The sequence below is a fragment of the Mustela nigripes genome, chromosome 13 (genome assembly GCF_022355385.1).
Source record: "Mustela nigripes isolate SB6536 chromosome 13, MUSNIG.SB6536, whole genome shotgun sequence".
NCBI lineage: Eukaryota > Metazoa > Chordata > Mammalia > Carnivora > Mustelidae > Mustela > Mustela nigripes.
In genome coordinates, this window is record NC_081569.1 from 144,700,041 (window position 1) to 144,719,722 (window position 19,682).

The 19,682-nt window shown below is 68.6% G+C and overlaps 2 gene segments (V, D, J or C); both read right to left on the reverse strand.

Moving 5' to 3' along the window:
• Positions 1–19,682, reverse strand: part of LOC132000339 (immunoglobulin heavy constant epsilon-like) — a 112,326-nt gene that overhangs the window by 88,222 nt on the left and 4,422 nt on the right.
• LOC132000338 (immunoglobulin heavy constant mu-like) overlaps positions 14,694–19,682 on the reverse strand; it is an 8,945-nt gene continuing 3,956 nt past the window's right edge. Inside the window, 6 exon segments of the C gene segment in view lie at positions 14,694–14,872; positions 14,958–15,073; positions 17,010–17,342; positions 17,443–17,760; positions 18,017–18,358; positions 18,434–18,751. Of these exon segments, the coding sequence occupies positions 14,864–14,872; positions 14,958–15,073; positions 17,010–17,342; positions 17,443–17,760; positions 18,017–18,358; positions 18,434–18,677 (1,362 nt within the window).

A 19,682-nucleotide genomic window follows, 5' to 3' on the forward strand; every position in this document is an offset into this window, starting at 1 on the left:
GCTGAGGGCTCGGCCTCCACGTGACGGTGGGCCTGGTCGAATCCGCTGAGGGCTCGGCCTCCACGTGACGGTGGGCCTGGTCGAATCCGCTGAGGGCTCGGCCTCCACGTGACGGTGGGCCTTGTCGAATCAGCTGAGAGCTTGGAGAGGAAAAAGGCTAAGGTCCGCAGAGGAGGAGGGGCTCTGCCTTCAGACGCCTTCTGACCTGACCTGCCGCACCCACTCTGGGTCCCCGGGCTGCGGGTCTGTTTTACGGATTCTGGGCTCACCAAGCCTTCACCGTCACGGATCCAGTTCCTTAAAACAAGCCGCATATGTTTCTGTGACTTTAGCGCAGGCCTGAAGCTTGCCTGTGGACACACAGCGTCCGCCCGTCCGCCTCTCGGTCGCCGGCCGACCCTCACCCGCCTCCCCCGTCTGTCGGGTGCGTCTGTCCGTTCTCCGGACAGCTCTGACCAGCACTCTTCCTGACGTCCGGCGCTTTGGCCACTGGCCTCCCTCCTGTTTCCTTGTTCGTGGAGACTCTCCGATAGATGTTCGCTCTGGTCCGTAGGCAGATCTGCCGACCTTATTTTTTACAGTTTCTGGCTCTGCTGTCTTTCTGAGAACGCAAATGCCTCCCCACAGCCCCTCGGGTCTGGCCGCTGGTTTGTATCGGTCCGTAGTGCTGGTCCCGAGTTGGCTTTTGTCCGACGGTGGGAGCAGGGTCCTGCCTCCTTGTACTGATGGAGCCCGGCTGCCACCGTCCGACTTCCAGGGGGACCGCAGCAAACCTGGGCCTGGCCGTGGGTTGGGAATGGTGTCGGGGCCTTGGCTGGAGAGCAGAAGTCTGGTTTCTGCCCAGGTGCCGGGAGGCCTGCGTCCACAGGCCCAGCGGTGGTGGTGGGGGGACAGGACTGGCTCAAACTTTCCCCTCAGACAGCAGGAGAGGGGGATGGGTAGGGCCCACCCAGGTGGCTTGTGAGCTCCACACGGGGACCCGGCTTGTCACACCTTGATTTAGTGTGGGTGGTGACTGTGTCCTGTTTGCCACACAGCTGGAAACAGATGTTCCTGCCCAGGGCGGACGCGTCCAGGCGGACACGGTTGCGGTGGCTCGGGGGAGCTGCAGAGCGTGCTGGGAAGCGGCCCTCCGCCTGCAGGTCGCTGGGCCGCCTTAGCGCGGGGGCCGCCGTGCTGGGGAAGGTCGGAGCACATTGGCTGCTTGGAGGGAAACCCCCCGGGGCCGGGCCCCACGGGGGCGGTCACCCGCCTCCAGCAGACAGATTTCTGTAGTTGGGCCGTGGTCCGTTGTTGCTTATTTAGGACAAAAGGGGAAGCCGCGGTAGAAGGCTGCCCCTGGGTTCTTCCGCTGCAGGAACCCGCCTCACCAGCCGGAGGGGCTGGGGCTCAGGCGTGCTTTAGGGAAACGGAGTTCAGGGCACTCTGTAAGCATGTTTCCTGCACAGAAAGATGCTCAAACACAGAGCCTCTGGCTCAACCAGCTGCCCGGCATGCTCAGGGCGAGACGAGGGTCAGGGGCTTGGTGGGCGGCCCCCCCCGCTCCTGTTCTCCTGGGGCCTGCGGATGGGGCTTCACGGTGTCCACCCAAGGGCCTGGGAAAAGCCAGGGGCGTCCCTGGGAACAGCCGTGGTCCTACAGGGGCTTCTCCCGGCGAGGCTGGGCTGGAGGCTCGGGTCTGAAGGCCCAAGTGCCGCCCTCCTCTGAGGCCGGCAGGACCGTTCACGCATACTTTCTGCTACTGTGGACGCTGGGTGTGTGCCTGGGGCCTCGAGGCCAGGCTGGGAGGTGGGCAGAGCCAGGGGCGCGAGGAGGGTTGTCCTGGGCAGGCTTGGGTGGCTGGGCCGGGCCGGCAGGCTGGGTTGGGGTGCAGGAGCCCCTACCTCTTTTCTGGTGTAAAGGGAACCTTGATGTGTTCCTGAGGCTCCGGGACAGAGCTGTGTCCTCAGGACCCGGCCGAGGGCTGTAGGGGACGCCTGGAGGCTGCTCGACAGTGGGGAGCTCTGGGGGGTGGGGCGTGCGGTGTGCAGGAGGACGGTGGTGGTGACGCTGGGTGACTTTCGGGGTCCATGCGGCAGGAGCTCGCTTACAGAGAGGGCAGCGTGGGGGCGGGTAGGCCTGGGAAGATCCGTAAATCGGCCCCGCACGGGGGCGGACATGGGGAGCCGGGGTGGTCTTGTGCGGCGGTGGCGTCCCTTCCCTCAGCAGCCGCTTGCCGAGCACCTACTGTGTGCCAGGCTGTGCTCTGTGTGCTGGGGGTCGTGGGGGGCAGCGGGAAACACTGTGCTCTCGGCGTGGACCTTCCGGGGAGCAGAAGGAGGAAGCCAAGCGCACGGCGGAAAGGGACGCGCAGGGCGTGCGGCCGGGGGCTGCGGAGAGGAGAGCCCGGCAGGGCTGGCAGAGGGCAGGGCGCGTCGCCGCCAGGGGCCCCGTGTGCCGATTTCTGGCGAATCGTGGGGGAGGCCGAGGCCTGAGAGGCTGCGGAGGCCAAGGCGGGCAGGACGGCCGCACAGGACGCGGCCGCGGGCGGACGCTGCGGACACCAGGGCGGTGGGCCGGCTGGTGCCGGAGACGCCGTGTCCCGGGAGTACGCCCAGGGCTGGGACAGCGGGAGGCGTGTAGGGGAGGGAGGGAGTCTGTGCTCAGCGTGCGGCCTGAGCCCCTGGAAGGGGGGGCCCTGGGCCGGCAGGGGTCAAGGTCAGGCATGGGCAGGTGCAGCCCCTCCAGAGGCTCTGGGACACAGCCCGTCAGGCTTTCGGGCTTCAGGAGCAGCACCCCGGGCTCGTGGCCCTGCCTCCACTGCACAGCCACAGGGGCTGCCTTGCTCTGGGGTCGCCCCACCTTCTCCCATGGGCTCTGTGACAACACTGGCCCTGTTCCGCCAGGACCTTGAACGCTGACCCACATGCCTCTGCAAGCGTCTTTGCCCTGGAGGTCACGTGCAGTCTGTAGGGGTAACGCGTGCAGGTTTTGGGGGCTGAGTCAGCTGATCTCAGCCTGACGTCCGGCTGTGGCATTTTGGGTGTCAGGTGTGGGCTGAGCTCCCGTGGCGACATGTGGAGTCGAAGTCCGCGCCGAGGGACGGGGTGTGACCTGGAGCCGTGAGCTCGGAGGAGGGGGGTAGAGGCAGCAGGAGTGTCGCTGTGGACCGGCGGGGGTGGGGGCTGGGCTTGGCAGGCCCCCTGCACCCTTGCCCCTGGCCAGTGGGTGGGGAGGGCAGGAGACGCAGGAGTCATCTGCCGCTCTCACCTGCCCGCTGTGCCCCCTCCGTCTCCTGCAGCCGGGGACCCTGGGGGACCGCGGGACGGCCACCGCTGACCGTGTGCTGAGCTGTGCCAGGGTCTTCTCTACGTCCCCTTGGCACGGCGGCGTTCACTGCTCACCGCACTCCACGTGGGCCTGGGCTCCTGCCCGCGGTGCCGGCCGGCCGGAGACAGGAAGGTCGGGGTCGTCTCTGCGGCCGTGGGGCACACGGGAAGAGCTCTGTGTGGGGGCCGTCCCGACTGCCAGCCCAGCTGTCCTCTCGTGGCGCGTGGAGCCTGTGCGGGCCCGTGTCCGTGTGCACACGTGAGCACAAGAGTCCGCAGACCGGCCGTGTCCTGCGCATGTGCACGTGTTTGCGCTCATGTGTGTGCACTCGTGTCAGCAGGGGCAGAGGGCACACGTGCCCGGCTTGTGTCTGCGCACTTGTGCTTGGGTGTGGGCTGTGCTGTGCACACATGTACGCAGGGGCGCCCTGTGCGCATGTGGGGAGCAGCACCTCCCGTTCCCTTCGGGGCAGAGGGGCCTCACCAGCGTTTTCCCACAGGGGCGCCTCCCACGGCCTGCACTGCCGGTGCCGCACCCCAGGCCCACTGTGAACCCTTGGACGCTTGCCCGCAGCCTTCTGGGGCCTCTGACCGGGGCAGATGCTGACGACAGAGACGGGGAAACAGGAGGCACGGAACGAGCAAGTTGTTTATGGGGCCGGCCGGCCAGTGTGAAGGCAAGGGGCTGCGGTGAGGTCTGCTGGCTCGGGGGTGCGCGGGCTGCGACACCCTCCTCTCTGGGAACTGGCCGCTGAGCTCTGGACAGGGGTGGACAGCGGTGCGCGGGGCGTGGGCGGAGGTGGGGCTGGAGTCCGGCTGGGCCCCTTTGCCCTTGGCGACAGCATGGAGGCTGAGCGTCACTTCACCTGCAGTGAGAGCCCGGGGTCAGGAAGGGGACGGGTCTGACGGGAGGGTCCCCAGAGGACAGGGCCCAGGCCCCCGAGTCCTGCCCAGCTGAGTCCGACGTGAGCAGGCGCCCAGCATCTGTTCCACCGTAGGACCCGGGCGGCGGAGGGCAGGGGCCTGTGAGCTCTCGGGGCTGAGGCCCTGGGCCTGGGTCTGTGGCCCATGACGGCCGCACATGCCTCCCGCTCCCTGCGGGCTCCCTGGGCCGGCCCAGCCTGTCCCCAGCCCTGCACACAGGTGTGCCGTTCGCCTCACCTTGATGAAGGTGACAAAGCCGCTGTAGAGCAGAGCGAGCAGGAAGAGGGCGGCAAACGTGGGCCACAGTCTGCCCGTATCCTCCAGGTCAGTGGCGTCCCCCAGGTCCGTGGCGTCCCCCAGGTCCGTGGCGTACCCCCTGCTCTCCTCGTGGCTCTGGGGCGGTGGGGGCGTCGTGGCCAGACCTGGGGAGCGAGGGCACTGGTGAGGAGGTTCAGTCCCCCACGCAGGGGGAGCCGAGGGACGGGCCGCTGCTCTGGGACGCCCCCTCCTGACGTGGCCCCTCCTGACGTGGCCCCTTCCTGACGTGGCCCCTTCCTGACGTGGCCCCTCCTGACGTGCACCTGTGAACCTTCTCCCTGCCCGCACCAGGGGCTCCCAGAGCCCGACGGGCCCAGCACCGAGCCACGCAGAGACTGCACCCAAACACCCTGATGTAACAGTCGGCAGGACAAGTGTGTGCGGCAGGTGCGTGGCACATAGCGGGTGTAGACACACGGGCAGGGCTGGCGGCGACCCGGGGCTGGGCAGGGCCCTCAGAGCGACAGGGAGCCCTCCAGGACTGCCTGGATGCCCACGGCTCTGTCCCCCATGTCCCAGGGTGGGGCTCGTGCCACTCTGAGCCCCTGCCCAGGGTGGGCTAAGGTGGCGGACAATGTCCTCTTCCCTGGAGTCAGGTCACCTGGCCCTCTGTGCGTCCCCAGCCCTCTCGTGGCTTTAGCTGCGCATGGTTTATAGGGTGTCTGTGGTGTCTCTGCTAGTTCCTGCAGGCCAGACTGTCCTTCCTTTTCTCCTACGTCCTAACTGGAGCCTCAGAAACCCCTTTGCTGTGGAGCAAGGCTGGGCTGTGGGGGAAGGCTTGTGGCAAGACGCCCTCAGGGAGGGCACCGCGATGAGCAGGGGGAGGCCCGGGGTGGTGCTGAAGAAGCAGAGGGGCTCCGGTGTCGGCTGGGGGGCCCCTGCCTCCGTCTGGACCGGGCCGCACGCAGCCCTCACACGAGGAGGGGAGCAGGACCCGCTCGGGAGGGGGCATGTGTAACTTCACAGCGACCCTGAGGAGCCCAAATGTCCCCCAGCTGTACGGCCGCCAGTGTGTCAGGCCTGTCCCGCAAGCACCACCCTGTTTGGGAACAGGGGACCCGTGCTGGGCCGAGGCAGAGGACAGCCTGTGGGTGGAGGATGGGGGGAGCCTGGGGGTCCGGTGAGGACAGCAAGCAGCAGCCCCAGAAGGAGCAAAGCCCCAGCTGCAGGAGGAGGGGCTGGGACCCTGCGGAGCCACGGAGGACGGGCTCCTCCCAAGGGGTCCGGGTTGCCAGAACCAGCCGCCCCCGCCTGGCTGGAGGAGGGGTCCTGGAGATACTCACGGGACCCCAGCTGCCCCCCGGCGCGGGCCCACCTGCATGGCTCAGCCTGTAGTGGGGTGCTGAGGGCTGGGCCCTCCCAGAGGAGGGCTTTCTCCCCAGTCGGTCCTGGGGGCCTGGGGGCTTCGGGGCCAGGGGGCCAGGCTCCCTGTACCCTCTGCGGGATGTCTTGTCTCCAGACTGTGTGACCCTGGCAGGAGGCTCTGCCCCTGCCAGAAGATGCGGCACGCGTGGCCTCTGGAGGCTCCGAATCTGTGCGTGGGCACCAGACGCACAGCTGTGGGCATAGGGTGAGGGCAGTGCTGGGCCCTGGAGGGGCTCGGCCACCCCTGCTCGCTCACACAGCCCTGTTGCACCCCTGCCCTGCTCCACATGTGCTCAGAGACGCGGACGCTGGGAGGGGTCCTGCCACCGCAGGCGTAGAGCCACGTCCGGTGCAGGGGCCGCAGGGCCGGGCTGCCTCGTCGGAGCTGCGCGGTGCCCGCTGGGCAGGCCTGGCCTCTCCGCGTGCTGGGGTCTGCATGTGCTCAGGTCCCCGGTGTGCGCGCCCACACAGCTGGAGCCGGCAGCCGGGGCTCTGCACGGGGTGGCACCGCAGTCTCCAGCCTTAACGGAGGCCGCACGGGGCCGGGGTCCAGCCTCTCCTGTGACCTGACCTGGAGAGGCCGGGTCTGCGCCTCTGGGCAAAACCCACCTCCTGCTTGTAGGAGACGGGAACAGGAGGACGGTGGGCCTGGGCCTCAGGGGCCCACGGGAGGGAGGAGGCGCAGGGCCAGGAGGCTGCTCTGCGGGCCCCGGCCGGCGGCACTCGGAGAGGAAGGGGGCCGTGAGCCGCGGCAGGCGGCCTGCAGCTGTCCCTCAGAACGAGGCATTTCCTGACATGTAAGCGCGGGAAATGCCACTAGCTACCCAGCCCGTTTAGACGTAGCCTCAAGAAACACACGTCCTGCAACGGGCCTCTGGGGGAGAGGGTGACTGGCGTCCCGGAAGGCCAGCAGCGGGGGACGCGGGCTGCTCGGGGCAGACGCCGCCTGCTCCGTTTTCCCGGTGCCCCCCTTCCCTGGAGAGCACCCGTGGCCGGGGTCCGATGCCGTCGGATGTGCGGCGCAGCTACGACTGTCCTGCGCGACCGGGCGCGTTCCGCCCTTCCTCTCGTTCGTCCGCAGGCGGGTGACTGAGGTCTGGCCTGCGGGTCTCTAGCTAATAAAAGTGGGGCTGAGGAGTTGTTCGGGGCGACCGTCTCTTCTCCGGTCGCCCCCGGCTCCCTCTCTCTTGCAGCTGACTGGTTTGTGCCTCATTCTTCTCCCGTGCGCCGTCAGGAAGCGGCAGCGGCCCAGGGCAGGTGGCATCCAGAGAGAAGGGGGTGGTGCCGGGAAGACGGGTGGAGGACCAGGGGTCCCAGCCTTGGGCGGGCAGGGAGGGCCTGGCCCCGGGACTTTAGGGGAAGCCTACTGGAGCAGTCCAGGTACGCTGGGGGTTAAAGAGCTGCCCCCTCCCTGGGCTGCCTCCAGGGCCAAGCTGGGCTGTTGGAGCCGTGGGGTCAGTGCTACTGTGTTGGAAGGGTGCCCGCTGCAGGGGTTGGGCCGTTGGCAGGGTGTCTGAGCCCGTGGAGCCTGGCACATCAGTCCCACATGCCCCCCACATGGCTGCCGTGGGCCTCCACTGGGTACCTCCCCCCACCCAGGTCCCAGGGGCGGCCAGACTGCCTCTCCATGAGCAGAAGGAGGACGGTGTCCTGCTGCCTGTGTGGCCTACGGTGTCCAGCGCTGTCCCACCAGGGCTTTGCTGCACCGGATGGGGCCACAGGAGGTCTGACAAGGGCCTCAGAGGGGGGAGTAAGCCCTAAACCTTCCTCATGAGCCCGCACCGTGGTGGGCCTTCGTCCCCTCTGCCCTGTAGGGGGCCTGCAGTCGGGGCCCGTCGTGGGGCTGCGCCGGTCAGATGTCCCCGGGCACCGAGGCCAGCACCCACTTCTGGGTCTGTCTGTTTCCCGAGGTGCTGCCTGATCTGCACCCAGCTGTGTGGCACATCTTGCTGGGAAATGGTTGCTCTTTGGGGCCTGGCAGGGTGACAGCCACCTTGCAGCCCTCCGAGTCCAGCGCATGGCGTGTAGACAGAACAGGTGTCCCAGATGCCGAGCAGGCCGGCGTGGAGCCATCGGGTGGGTGGCCCAGGGCCTTGGCTGCAGCCCCAGGACCCGACCGCTGGGCTCCGGGAGGGCTGTCCCTCCCCCCCGCGCCCAGGCTGGGAGGAGGCTTGGATAGGAGCCATCAGGCCCGGGGGTGACTCACCAGCGTCCAGGCTCTGGCTGCTGTTGAACAGCTTCCGGGAGGCATCATGCCTCACCACACACGTGTAGGTGGCCGGGCCTGGGCTCTGGGCTGCGAGGACACGCAGGACACTCCAGGTCCAGAACGTGCTGTTCCCAGGCTGGGCCATGGGGCGTGCGGTGGCAAAGGCACCAGGGTCCACCTCCGTGCGGCCCTTGAGCCAGGTGAGGAGGATGTCCGGGGGCGAGAAGCCTGACACCTCACAGAGGAGCCAGGAGGCGGCTTGGCGCACGGTCAGGACGCGGACAGTGAGGCTGCTGGGCGCGGTGGCCGCTGCGGGGAGAAGTCTGGTCATGCTGGGGCCACCCGAGGCCTGGGCGAAGCTGGGGGGCCCGCGGAGGGCTGGTCCTCACCCCCTCGGTGTCTCCGTGTGGAAGGAGGGGGAGCCACTGTGCTGGGCGGGGGGTGCGCGTGTGGGGCCCCAGCCTCCCGGTCTCCTGGACCCTGGAGCCGGCCTCACCGTGCTGTCCCGGTGCCACAGACGCCACCTGGGCCGGCCTGTTGGGCAGGCTCAGCGTGCAGGCGATGCTGGTCCCCGAGGCCCACAGGGACACGGGCAAGGCCAGCCGGCTGCTCAGGCTCTGGGAGCCGTTGGTGTGCTCCTCCCGCAGTTCCTCCTCCACCGCCCCGCTGGGGGGCGCCCTGGCCACCGCCCAGGACATGCGGGCCTCCTGCAGGTCATCCCCCACCGCCAGGCAGGTGAAGGTGGCCTCTCCCTGGAGCCACGGGCCCCGCAGGGGAGGCTGCAGCAGGTAGAGGCTGGGAGGGTGAGTGTGGTTCCGGCAGTCTGCCAGAGGAGAGCGACCTTGGTCAGTGGGGGGACCCCGGTCAGCGGTCAGTGGGGGACCCAGGTCAGGGGTCAGTGGGGGAAACCCAGGTCACTGGTCAATGGGGGGACCCTGGTCAGTGGCCAGTGAGGGGGACCCAGGTCAGCGTTCAGTGGGGGGACCCTGGTCAGCGGTCAGCGGGAGACCAGGTCAGGGGTCAGCAGGGGACTCAGGTCAGGGGTCAGCGGGGGACCCAGGTCAGCGGTCAATGGGGGGACCCTGTCGGTGGCCAGTGGCGGGGGACCCTGTCAGTGGTCACTGGGGGACCCTGGTCAGTGGGGGGCACGCAGACCCTGCCTGGGAGTGGTGCTGTGGGCAGTGCCCGGCCCACGTCTGCTTCGCTCCCCAGGGAAGACCTCCCCTTTGTGGCTTCCTGGCCTCCCGCTGCCCGGCTAGGACACCCCCGGGTCCCCCAGTCCTCTCTCCCCCGCCTCCCCCCACTCTGTGCCCCAAGGAACTGGCCTCTGAGCGTAGCGTCCACTGGGCTTCCTGACTCCGCGGCTTGTGTCCGGGTGTGGCGGGTGGAGGACACTAGGAGGGAAGGGGGGGTGAGACCAGGGACTCACCGGGGCTGTGGCCTCCCGGGGCCCCTCAGCCTTCCTGCTCTCTGGGGTCCAGAGACCTGCCCTGGCCCCTCGTCGGGGCTCCTGAGTGGTCATGCCACAGTGACGTCTACAGTTAGGGTGAGGACAGCCGGAAGTTATCGGGCCTTGGGTTTGGGACGGACGGGGGACCTGCAAGCGTGCTCTGCAGAGGGTCAGCCGTGAATACTTAGGTTAGCCGTTACGGGGTCTCTCTCCGTCCTCCCCAGCCCCATCCTGCCAGAGCTGCTCGGGTTGCGGGAAACAGGCTCAGGGCTGTGGGCCGTGCGGCCCTCCCGGGGGGATGGTGCCGGCCTGTTGGGAGGGCTGGGCTTGTGGGGCCACACACCCCAGTCTGCCCCTGGGACGCCATACGCCCCTGGAGGCCTCTCCCCGGAGCTCTGCCTGGGCCTGAATCCTGGCCAGCCAGTGGACGCGCCCTGCATGGACAGGGACTGGCGGGGACCCCTGCCCCAGGCCGGGGATATTTGGATCCTTGCCTGGAGGGCGGTCCCCTCTGGGTCTGACCGGGCTGTGCTGAGCTGGGCGTGGGTGGTGGAGGAAGATGGGGTTGTCAGGGGTGCGGGGGGCTGTGGAGGGGCCACGGAGGGGCCACGGCAGACCACAGCCTCTGCCCCAGCATCCCCAGGGCTTCTCTGAGAGCATGGCTTGCTGCCCTGCTTCGAGGAGCGAGTGCTGGACCTCTGCCGAGGGGCAGGCAGGGCGACTCTGGCCCCGTGTGGCCCTTGGAGAGGCCCCTGGGTTGGGGGCAGCTCTCGGAGAGGGGCTCTGGCTGCGGGACCCCTGGGTCCGTGGTCAGGGGTCCTGAGCCTCAGGTGGCTACAGCTCTGTCAGGGCCACGGGGCCAAGTCCACCCTGCCGGGCATGTCGGCCGTGTGTCCTCACGTGAGGCTCTGGGACAGGCTCCCGTCCGAGCCCTGCCTTGGACCCGCTGAGTCCCGGTGCTGGCCGGAGGCCCCACCCCGTCCGCTGTGCTCACTGCAGGTGTGCGGGGGTCTCCTGTCCACAAGGGGCCTGAGGGGGCGCCCGCTGGGCCCCAGTGCGTGGTGTGGCCGGTTCTCTGCAGACACCGCCCCCAGAGAAGTCGCGGAGGGCTGCCGAAGGCGTCCGACTGAGGGACAGGAAGGCAGGAGGGCTCCTCACCTGGGGCGCTGGGTGTGGAGGTCTCCGGTGGAGACGGCCCGTGAGCCGGTGGGTCAGTCTTCCTTTCCCAGGACTCTGAAGTCAGAGGGCGGTGGCGGGGGAGGGTCAGACGGTGTGTGTCCGGGTCGGGGGGCTGCCCGGGGGGGGGGGGCGGGGGGCGGGGGAGGGCGGGGGGGTGGGGCGACTGGCCACGGGCCTGCTGGGCACAGCCGCCTGCATCGTCCTCGGGCTGGAAGGCGCGGGGCGCTCCGGAGGACGACCTCGGGGGCCTGGGGCCACCCACCTGGCCACGGGATGGGCTTCTGCTGCGGGCGGCCGGAAACTACGGCTCTGCAGAAGTGCGGGTCCGGCTTCCAGGAGACCGACAGGAAGGACAGCTGCATGCGCTCTCGGCTCCCCAGCGTGATCATGGTGGTCGTCTGCGGCCCCGAGCTCGAGCTCGAGACCACCCGCAAGGACTCCACGGAGGGTCCTTGTGCCAAGCAGGCCAGGCCTAGGGAGTCGCCTTGCTTCGGGACTTTACACTCTGAGACCAAGGGGAACAGATGCAGCGTTTCGGTGTCTGGAAGACAGACAGGGCGTGTGAGGCCGGGGCCGCGGGGGTGCAGCGTGGAGGGGGAGGGGCAGGGTGTGGCCGGTGGCAGCCGTGGCCCTCTTGTCCAGCAAATGCAGCAAGGGGCGCTCCCCCCCCTGCGGAGCCCGTGCTGCCCTGCTGAGGGGCCCGGCTGTGGGTCCCCCCCGGGACTCCGAGTGCTGGCCCTGCGCCTTCCTGCAGTTGTCCTGGGTCCCCTCTGCCTGCAGAGAGGCCTTGGAACTGGGCTCTGGCTCCCTGGCCAGCGGGGTGGGCTCAGACACTGCCCTCCCTGTGACTGCCCCTGGAGCTCTGTGGCTTAGAGTCCAGGCCCATGAGACTTTTGCCCTCATGGGAGGCCCTTGGTCATGTCCTGGGGTGGGGGGTAGTTCGCTCTGAAGTGCTCTGGGCCCAAGGGTGGCAGGTCCCTGGGCGGGGCTCCCTGGTGGGCCGGTTCCAGTGCCCTGGTCCTCTCCCTAGGGACCCGGCTGGCCAAGGGCGGCCAAACAAGGGTGGGGTCCCTGCCTGTGTCCCTGAAGGCTCCCTCGCCAGTCTGTGGTCCCTGCTCTCTGCCGAGCCCCCAGGCACCGTGCTGCCACCGCACGACGGGACATGCCCGTGCTCCAGCCGGCCGCCTGGGCCATTGCCTGCGCCCACTCCGCAGGCGCCCTGGGGCAAGGCCCATCTGTCTGTCCTCTCAAGCACCCAGCTGGCCTGCCCCTGCCTTTTCCGGGGGTTCCCCGGCACGATGGTCCCATGCACATCCCGGGGCCCCCACTGCCCATACGGCGTCCCTGGCACCCCCTGCGCCCTGCCAGGACCCCCGCATGCACTGGGGGGAGATGCCAGGCATGGTTGGGCTTGACCCCCTTGTCCGACCGTGGCTGCATTTGGAGAGAAAGTCCTAGTGGGCGAGTCAGCGACTCTGTGAGGTGCTGCTGCTGGAGGGTGGCCTCCGACGCAACGTGCCCGTCCTCACGAGAGGGGACACGCGGCACACGGGCTGTGGGCAGAGAGCTGGGGGTCGGAGGGACGCGGAAGCCAGGAAGGCCGGGGCCGCCCACGACCGGCGGCGGCCGGGACCCTGCCCTGCCCCAGCGGGAACCTACCCCCACACTGCGAGCCGGGGGTCGCGGCCCCCAGAGCGGACGCCACAGATGCCTGCTGTTGGGCGCCCGTGGGACACGAAAGCCGACGTGGGAGCAGGAGTGGCCTGTGCTGCGGCTGACGGCTGGAGACGCGCAGGCGGCCTCGGAGCCCCGGGGGGCAGGCACTCGGCTGGCCAGGAAACGCCGAGGGGTCCCGCAGGCCACACATGGGGGCGAGAGGGGAGTCTGGGGAGGACTGAGGCGGGCAGAGCTGGGCGGACCTCGTATCCGCGCTCGGGGCGCGCTGCTGGGCTTTGCAGGAGCGGCCGGGGCACGTGGCGGAGCGACCCCACAGCGCAGCCAGACCGCCGGCCGCTGCCCCAGGAGTGTGGGAGGAGGCGGCACCAGGAGGCCGGACGGGACACTTACGGCCCGCTGGCCGCGGGGCCGGGCTCTGGCCGCTCCTCCCGCCGGGCACCACGCGTGTGGTCCCATCAAGCGTCTGAGGAACCTGGGGCGGCGCATGGTCGGCCCGGACGGCGACTTGTGCATGAACGGTGAGGGGCGCCGACCGGGTGTAGCAGAACTTGGCGTCAACGGGCCTGCCCGGAGGAGGCGGAGGAGGGCTGGCACTGAGGGCAGAGCTGCGGACGCAGAGCCCGGGGTGGGGGGGCTGCTGGCAGGGGTGCGGGGGGCCCGGGTCCTGGGGTGCGGCCGCCGCGTAGTGGGGCCTGAGCCGCTCGGGCTCCAGAGACAGAGCCCGGAGCCACGCCGCATCCTCCGGAGCCTCGTCCTCTGCCGGGGGCCCTGCTGGACCCGGACCCTTCCTCAGGCCTCCTGCAGGGTCGGGCCTGGGCACCTGTGGCTGGCCCGGCCGCCTGGAGGCATGCAGCGTGCGGGGCCTCCGTGCGTGGGTCAGTCACCCCGCGTCTCGCCTCTCCCTGATTCAGGTGCTCCTGAGGCACGGCTTTCCATGCGGGGCGGCCGCGCGGGGCGACTGCGGGAGCGGCTGGGCCCGGCGTTCTGCACCGGGGAAGGATGAGAATTTCGGAGGCTGGGGGTGGACGGTTAGGGCTTGGGTTGAGAGCCCTGGTACGTACGGAAATCCTGTCGCCCCGGTGCCCTGGCGTGGGGCCTTGCTGGGGAACGGGGCCGCAGAGGCTGAGACCTTAGCCCCACCGACGGATGCCCCTATCAAAGGGGGGTCCGGACACGCGCGGGGGGACAGCGCCACGGCCCGAAGGCAGACGGCGCGGAGACGCACCCACAAGCCCGGGCGGCCGCCAGAGCCCAGCTTGGAGCAGACTGTCCCCCTGGCCCATGAGACTCTTGGCTTCTAGAGGATTCCCTGCCCCCAGGGGTCCCTGGACACGGACTCAGCACAGACGCCATCGGAGGTGACGGCCCCCTACTCCCTGGCACAAGAGTCCCCAGACGCGCACGCACCCCGTGGACCCCTCATCCCGGGAGGCTGGGCCGGGGGGTCTGTGTTACCAGAACGAAGCTGGGGCCTCCCTGTGCCCACCGGGAGCTCACGGGGACCCGTGAGCTGCATCCTGGCCTCCGCCAGTGCCTCCTCCCGGGAGCCCGGCTCACGGCCGTCCTCGCCACTGCCACCCGGATCCCTCAGCCGTGTGGGGTCTGCGCCTCCCCTTCTGCCCCTCCCCCACGCGCTGCCACCCGGACCTTGGTGGCCACAGCTCCACGGCCGGTGGGCGAGCCCCGACGCGAACCCGCGTCCCTTTGCTGCACTCCCCGTCCGCTGGGGCTCCCGGCCGTGGCGCCGCCTGCCCCTCGCATACAGGGACGGGGCCACACGGAGCCTCCCCGACGCGGCTCCCTGGCAGGCACTCTCCTCCCCGGCTCGCCGGACGCTCCTGCTCCCGTCCACATGCCCGCACCGTGCAGCACCGGCAGGACGAGTGCCCTGTCCTCGGTCCCACACAGCCCAGCCCCACGAGGGGTGGGACCTGCCTGGGGGGCCGCCAGGCCGGCTGGGCTGGAGACGGGACCGTGCGTCGTGTGGGGACCCAGCGGCAGAGGCCCCTGCTGGTCGCACACAGGGACCGAGCCCGGCTCCCGGTTCCCGCCACGTCCGGGAGGTCAGGCCTGGGACAGGGTCCAGCACCCGTCCTTGAGCAGACGGGACGAGCCGGAGACGCTGGGTCCCACCGCAGGGCCCCCTTCCCCGGCACGTCCCCTGGCAGGCCTGCGCGCAGACAGGCCTTTCCCACAGGCCCTGGACACACGCGGCCCCCAAGGAGCACTTCGGGACAGAAGCCTGCACAGCAGAGTGGTTCCGTAGGATAAAATATGCACGTTTATTGGAAGGCGACACGCGGGTACACTGCACAGGCCGAGTCTTTGAGCTGGAAGCGGGGTGGGGGGTAGGTCTGAGGACGCGCTGCCGGGCTCCGCGGGCTGCCCACCCCGGGTCCACGTCCCGGGCCTCTGAAGGTCTCCACGGGCCGGTCATTTCACCTGTGGACGACAGACGGCGTGAGGTGTTTTCCCGCTGCCCTGGGCTGGGTGCCCCCGCCCCCTCCTGCCCCGGCCCTGCTGTTACCTTGAACAGCGTCACTGTGGTGCTGTAGAAGACGCTGAGGAGGAAGAGGACGATGAAGGTGGACGTCACGGTGTTCAGGTTCTCGAAGTCTTCCTCCTCAGCGCTCACCTCTCCCTCTGCAGGGAACACAGCGCAGAGGGTCAGGCCACACGGCAGGGAGGCCCGGCCCCAGAGCTGCCCTTGGGCCTCGGCGAGGCTGCCCCTGGGGTGCCAGGCGGGGTGGGGACAGTAGGAGCAGGTGTGCGTGGCTCCTGACTGGTCCCACAGTCTCCTCGGCACTTGCTTTGGGGGGCCGAGGGCTCCTGGGCTCAGTCGGGAGGCATCGAAGCCAGGCGTGAGCTGGGCCCTGGGAGCCCGAGACGGGTCAGGCGGATGCAGAACACAGGCTTAGCAGAGCAAGGCCGACCCGAGCACCCTGTGTGGGAGCCGTGGCGGGGCAGAGAGCACAGCAGAGCAACACAGACGCAGGGGTGTGGCTGGGCAGCAGCGGGGGTTGGGGCGCACGGCCAGGGCTGCCCGGGGGGGCGGGGAGAGCCTGGGAGCAGGGCCTTCTGCCGGCTCTGGTCTGGAGAGGGTGCTCTGCCCCTGGCCGCTGAGGCTGGAGAGCCTGGCAGTGGGGACCTGGCGTGTGTCTGGGCCCGAGGGGGAACCGCCTCATTTCCTAGTGAGATTCCCACTCGCTGTCTCTCGGTCTTGGAGGGCATGGCCCCTGGGAGACCCCGTGTGGGGCCCGGCCAGCTGTCTGCACTGCCAGGCCTCGGGGACCAAGGGCTCAGATAGGACCCTGAGGCTCCAGGGGGGGCGGCCCTGGGGTGGACTACGTGGACAGGCTGAGGACTCTCAACGGGGTCTGGAGCCCACTGGGCCCTTTGCAGCATCTGCAGCTCAGGTTCCCGAGGGTCCGGTGTGCAGGGAAGGTCTCGGAGGCAGCCCAGAGGGGCCCGTGCTGCTGCGGCAGGGGGGTGCCACCGGACCCTTGCCCCTTCCCGCCCACCAGGTCTGTACCCCTCACGCCTGCTCCTGGGGCCTCATTCCCTCTATTTCCAGGGCTGGGTGTTTGCAGGGGCTCTCCACTCAGACCAGGCCATCTGCAGTCACCCCTGCCAGGAGAAGCCTCCAGGGACAGCCTCGCTGCCTCTGGGGCCGAGGACCAGGCCCTGGGGCTTTGTCAGCAGCAGCCTGGCCCCGTTCACCTGTGGGCCCTGCCACCTTCAAGAGCCTGGGCATGGGCAGGGACTTCCCTTGGCCCTAGGCCTGGGAATGATGGCCGCGGCCAGAGTCCAGACCTTCACGCTGAGACAGAGGGACACGCAGAGCTTGGGCACGAAGCCCGCAGAGAGGGACACGGCGGGACAGGGCAGCAGTTCCTGACAGAGGGACCCCAGGTGTGCGAGGGCTGGCACTGTGTGTGCATACGTGTGCACAGTGTGTGTGTACGTGTCTGTGTCTGCCTGTACGTGAGACGTGTGTCCATGCGTGTGACCGTGTGTGCACGTGTCTGTACGTGCCCGCGTGTGGGTGAGCGAGTACGTGTGTGCGTGTGTGTGCCCGTGTGCGGCTGTCTGTGTGCGTGTGTCTCTATGTGTCCACGCGTGTGGGTGTGCGTGCGCACGCGTGTCCGTGTGTCTACATGCAGGTGCGTCCATGTCGGCATCCGCACGCGTGCATCATGTCTGTGTGTGCGGGTGTGTGTGTGTCGCACACTCATGGTCGTGGGAGCAGCTACAGGAGCGGTGAGCGTGGCCTCGGTCTACAAGGAGCACAGGGACTTCCAGAGGCTGGGCGGGGGCAGGGACAGCGCGGCTGCGGCCCCGGCAGGCGAGAGCATCGCTTACTCAGGAGGAGTGTCTTTTGAATGGATGTTTTTATTTCTGATTTTGATCAAAGGTCACACGTTGCCCCGTTGACAAGGTTAGTGGACACACACACACACAGCGAGGGGCCAGCCAGGAGCCGCGGATCCACCGGCCGGGATCCAGCGGCCCAGCGGTCAGTAGCAGGTGCCGGCCGTGTCGGACAAGACCAGGGACACGTTGTAGAGGGTGGGTTTACCGGTGGACTTGTCCACGCTCCGCTCGGTCACCATGTGGGGCAGGACCTCGTGGCCGACTACACAGGTGTAGGTCTCGCCGGTGCTCCAGTCCTCCTCGCTCACGGTCAGGGTGCTGTGCACAAAGTAGAGGCCGGGGGCTTGCGGCTCAGGCATCGGAGCACTGGTCACGTAGGTGTTGGGGGGCACGGGCTGCCCCTTCTGCAGCCATTGAACAAACACGTCTGGGGGAGAGAAGCCCGTCACCAGGCAGGTGACCGAGGCTGACTCCCGCAGGCTCAGCTGCTCCCGGCTTGGCGGCAGGACGTACACAGACGGCATGTGCTTGGGGACCCCTGTGGGAGGAAAGACAGGATGAGCTCGGGCCGGGGCCGCTGGGGAGAGACCCCCAGAGGCCACGGGAGAGTCCCGCGGCAGAGGGGGCACGGGCCCTACCCTTGGGCCTGGAGATGGTCTTCTTCAGTGGCGAGGGCAGGTCCGTGTGGGTCACCGTGCAGGTGAACTGCTCCCCTGACTCCCAGTCCTCCACACAGACCGTGGCCTCCCCCATGGCGCTGAAGGTGATGTTGGGGTGGCTCTCAGAGATGTTGGTGTGCGTTTTCAGAGGCTCGCCGTTCTGGCGTGTCCAGGTGATGGTCAGGCTGTCGTAGGTGCCCAGGTCTGTGACCAGGCAGGACAGCTTGGCCGACTTGGTGAGGAAGATGCTGGCAAAGGACGGGGGGATGGTGAAGACTCTGATGCCCACGGCTGGGTCTAGGGCAGGAGAGAGTTTGTGTCAGCGACCGGCCGGACGTGCGGCCGGGCAGAGGCGGGGATCGTCACCAAAGAGCACAGGATCGCTGAGCCGTCCTGAGCCCCAGGGGCCTACGGGAGAGGAACGCTGGGCCCCTGCCTCCCAGCCCTTGGCCGCTCCGGGAAGCCAAGGCTCGGGGAGTGGCCGGCCTGAGCGGACGCCCGCGCACGTGAGGGACCCCACGCCCAAGGGGCCGCCCCGGGGCCAAGCACTCACTGGAGGTGCACACGGAGGACACGTTCCTCTCGGAGGTCACGCCGCTGTGCTCCACTTGGCAGGTGAACACGCTCTGGCTGAGCCAGGCGCTCTCGGTGATGGTCAGCGTGCTGAGCACTCTGTAGGTCACTGTCCCGGACACTTTCCCGTCGGCCTCCACCTTGCCAGTGTCGATGCCGGACGCGAGCGGCTTTCCGTCACGAAACCAGGACACGGAGATCTGCTTGGGGCTGAAGCCCCTGGCCTGGCACAGGAGCTGGGACGTGCGCTGGCCATTGCCAGAGAAGGCGTCGCGGGGCGGGATGAAGATGGTCACGTTGGGGGGCAGTTCTACGGCTGCTGCTGGGAGGGAACCAGGCGTCAGCCCCCTGGCCTCCCCCTGCCCGCCCCGCCGCGGGAGGAGGGCCCGGCTCTCACCTGGGATGGGCACGTGCACGGACTTGTTACCCTTCGTGTGCTTGACCTTGCAGGTGAGGTAGTCCTCGGAGCCCTGGAGGACGTCGATGGACGGCAGGAACACCTGGGAGGTGGCCACGTACTTGCCCTCTCTCAGAACCGACGGGAAGTACTTGACGTTCTGCCTGCTGACCTCACTGTCATTCTTGTAGGTCCAGGAGAAGGTGACGGTGTCGGGCAGGAAGTCCCCGGCCAGACAGCCCATGGCCACCAGGGTCTCATCGGACTGGAAACTCTCACAGGTGATGAGGGGGAAGAGGTTTGGAGGGGATGGGTTCTCTGAGGACCACAGAGGGACAGGAGGTGAGTGAGACGGTGTCTTCTCCCTACACTCTGCCAGGCGGGCCAGAGCCAGCCCCGTGGCCCCCTCATCCCACTGCCACAAGGGCTGGCCTCACAGCCTTCCCAGCCTTGACCAACAGGGCAGCGGGCGGCTGGGCTGAGGCCGAGTCCAGCCGCGAAGGGGAGGTTCAATGCCCCCCACCCAGCTGCAGAAGCCGAGCTCTGGACTTGTGGGAAGCTGGGGTCTCCGTGGCCTCGCGAGCACTCTGGTACCCTGGCTCCCGGCTCCGGATGGCTGGGCCAGTGCTGCTTTCCCTCCGAGACACTGGAGCCAGACTGCTGTGCTCAGCCCCAAGCCCCACGAGCCGTCTGTGATGCAGACAGCATGGAGGGGAGCCCCCTGGCCAGTGCGGCTAGGGTCAGGGGATGGTGAGCATGTGACAACTTAGACCCGCACGTGGCCCATTGCAGGTGAATCCAGCCCAAACTAGGACATCAAGCTCTTCTGAGCCAAGACAGCTCAGCCAGTCCATTTTGGCTGGACCAGCTCAGTGACCCTGTTTAATCAACTCAATGTACCCAGCCTGGTCCAGTTCCGCCACCTCAGCTCAGCCCAGCCCAGCAGAGCCCAGCCCAGCCCAGCCCAGCCCAGCCCAGCTCAGCTCAGCACAGCTTAGCTCAGCTCAGCCCAACCCAGCTCAGTCCAACTCAGCTCAGCTCAGCCCAGCTCAGCTCAGCCCAGCCCAGCTCAGACCAGCCCAGCTCAGTCCAGCTCGGCCCAGCCCAGCTCAGCCCAGCTCAGCTTAGCCCAGCTCAGTCCAGCCCAGCCCAGCTCAGCCCAGCTCAGTCCAGCTCAGTCCAGCTCAGACCAGCCCAGCTCAGCTCAGCCCAGCTCAGCTCAGCCCAGCCCAGCCCAGCCCAGCCCAGC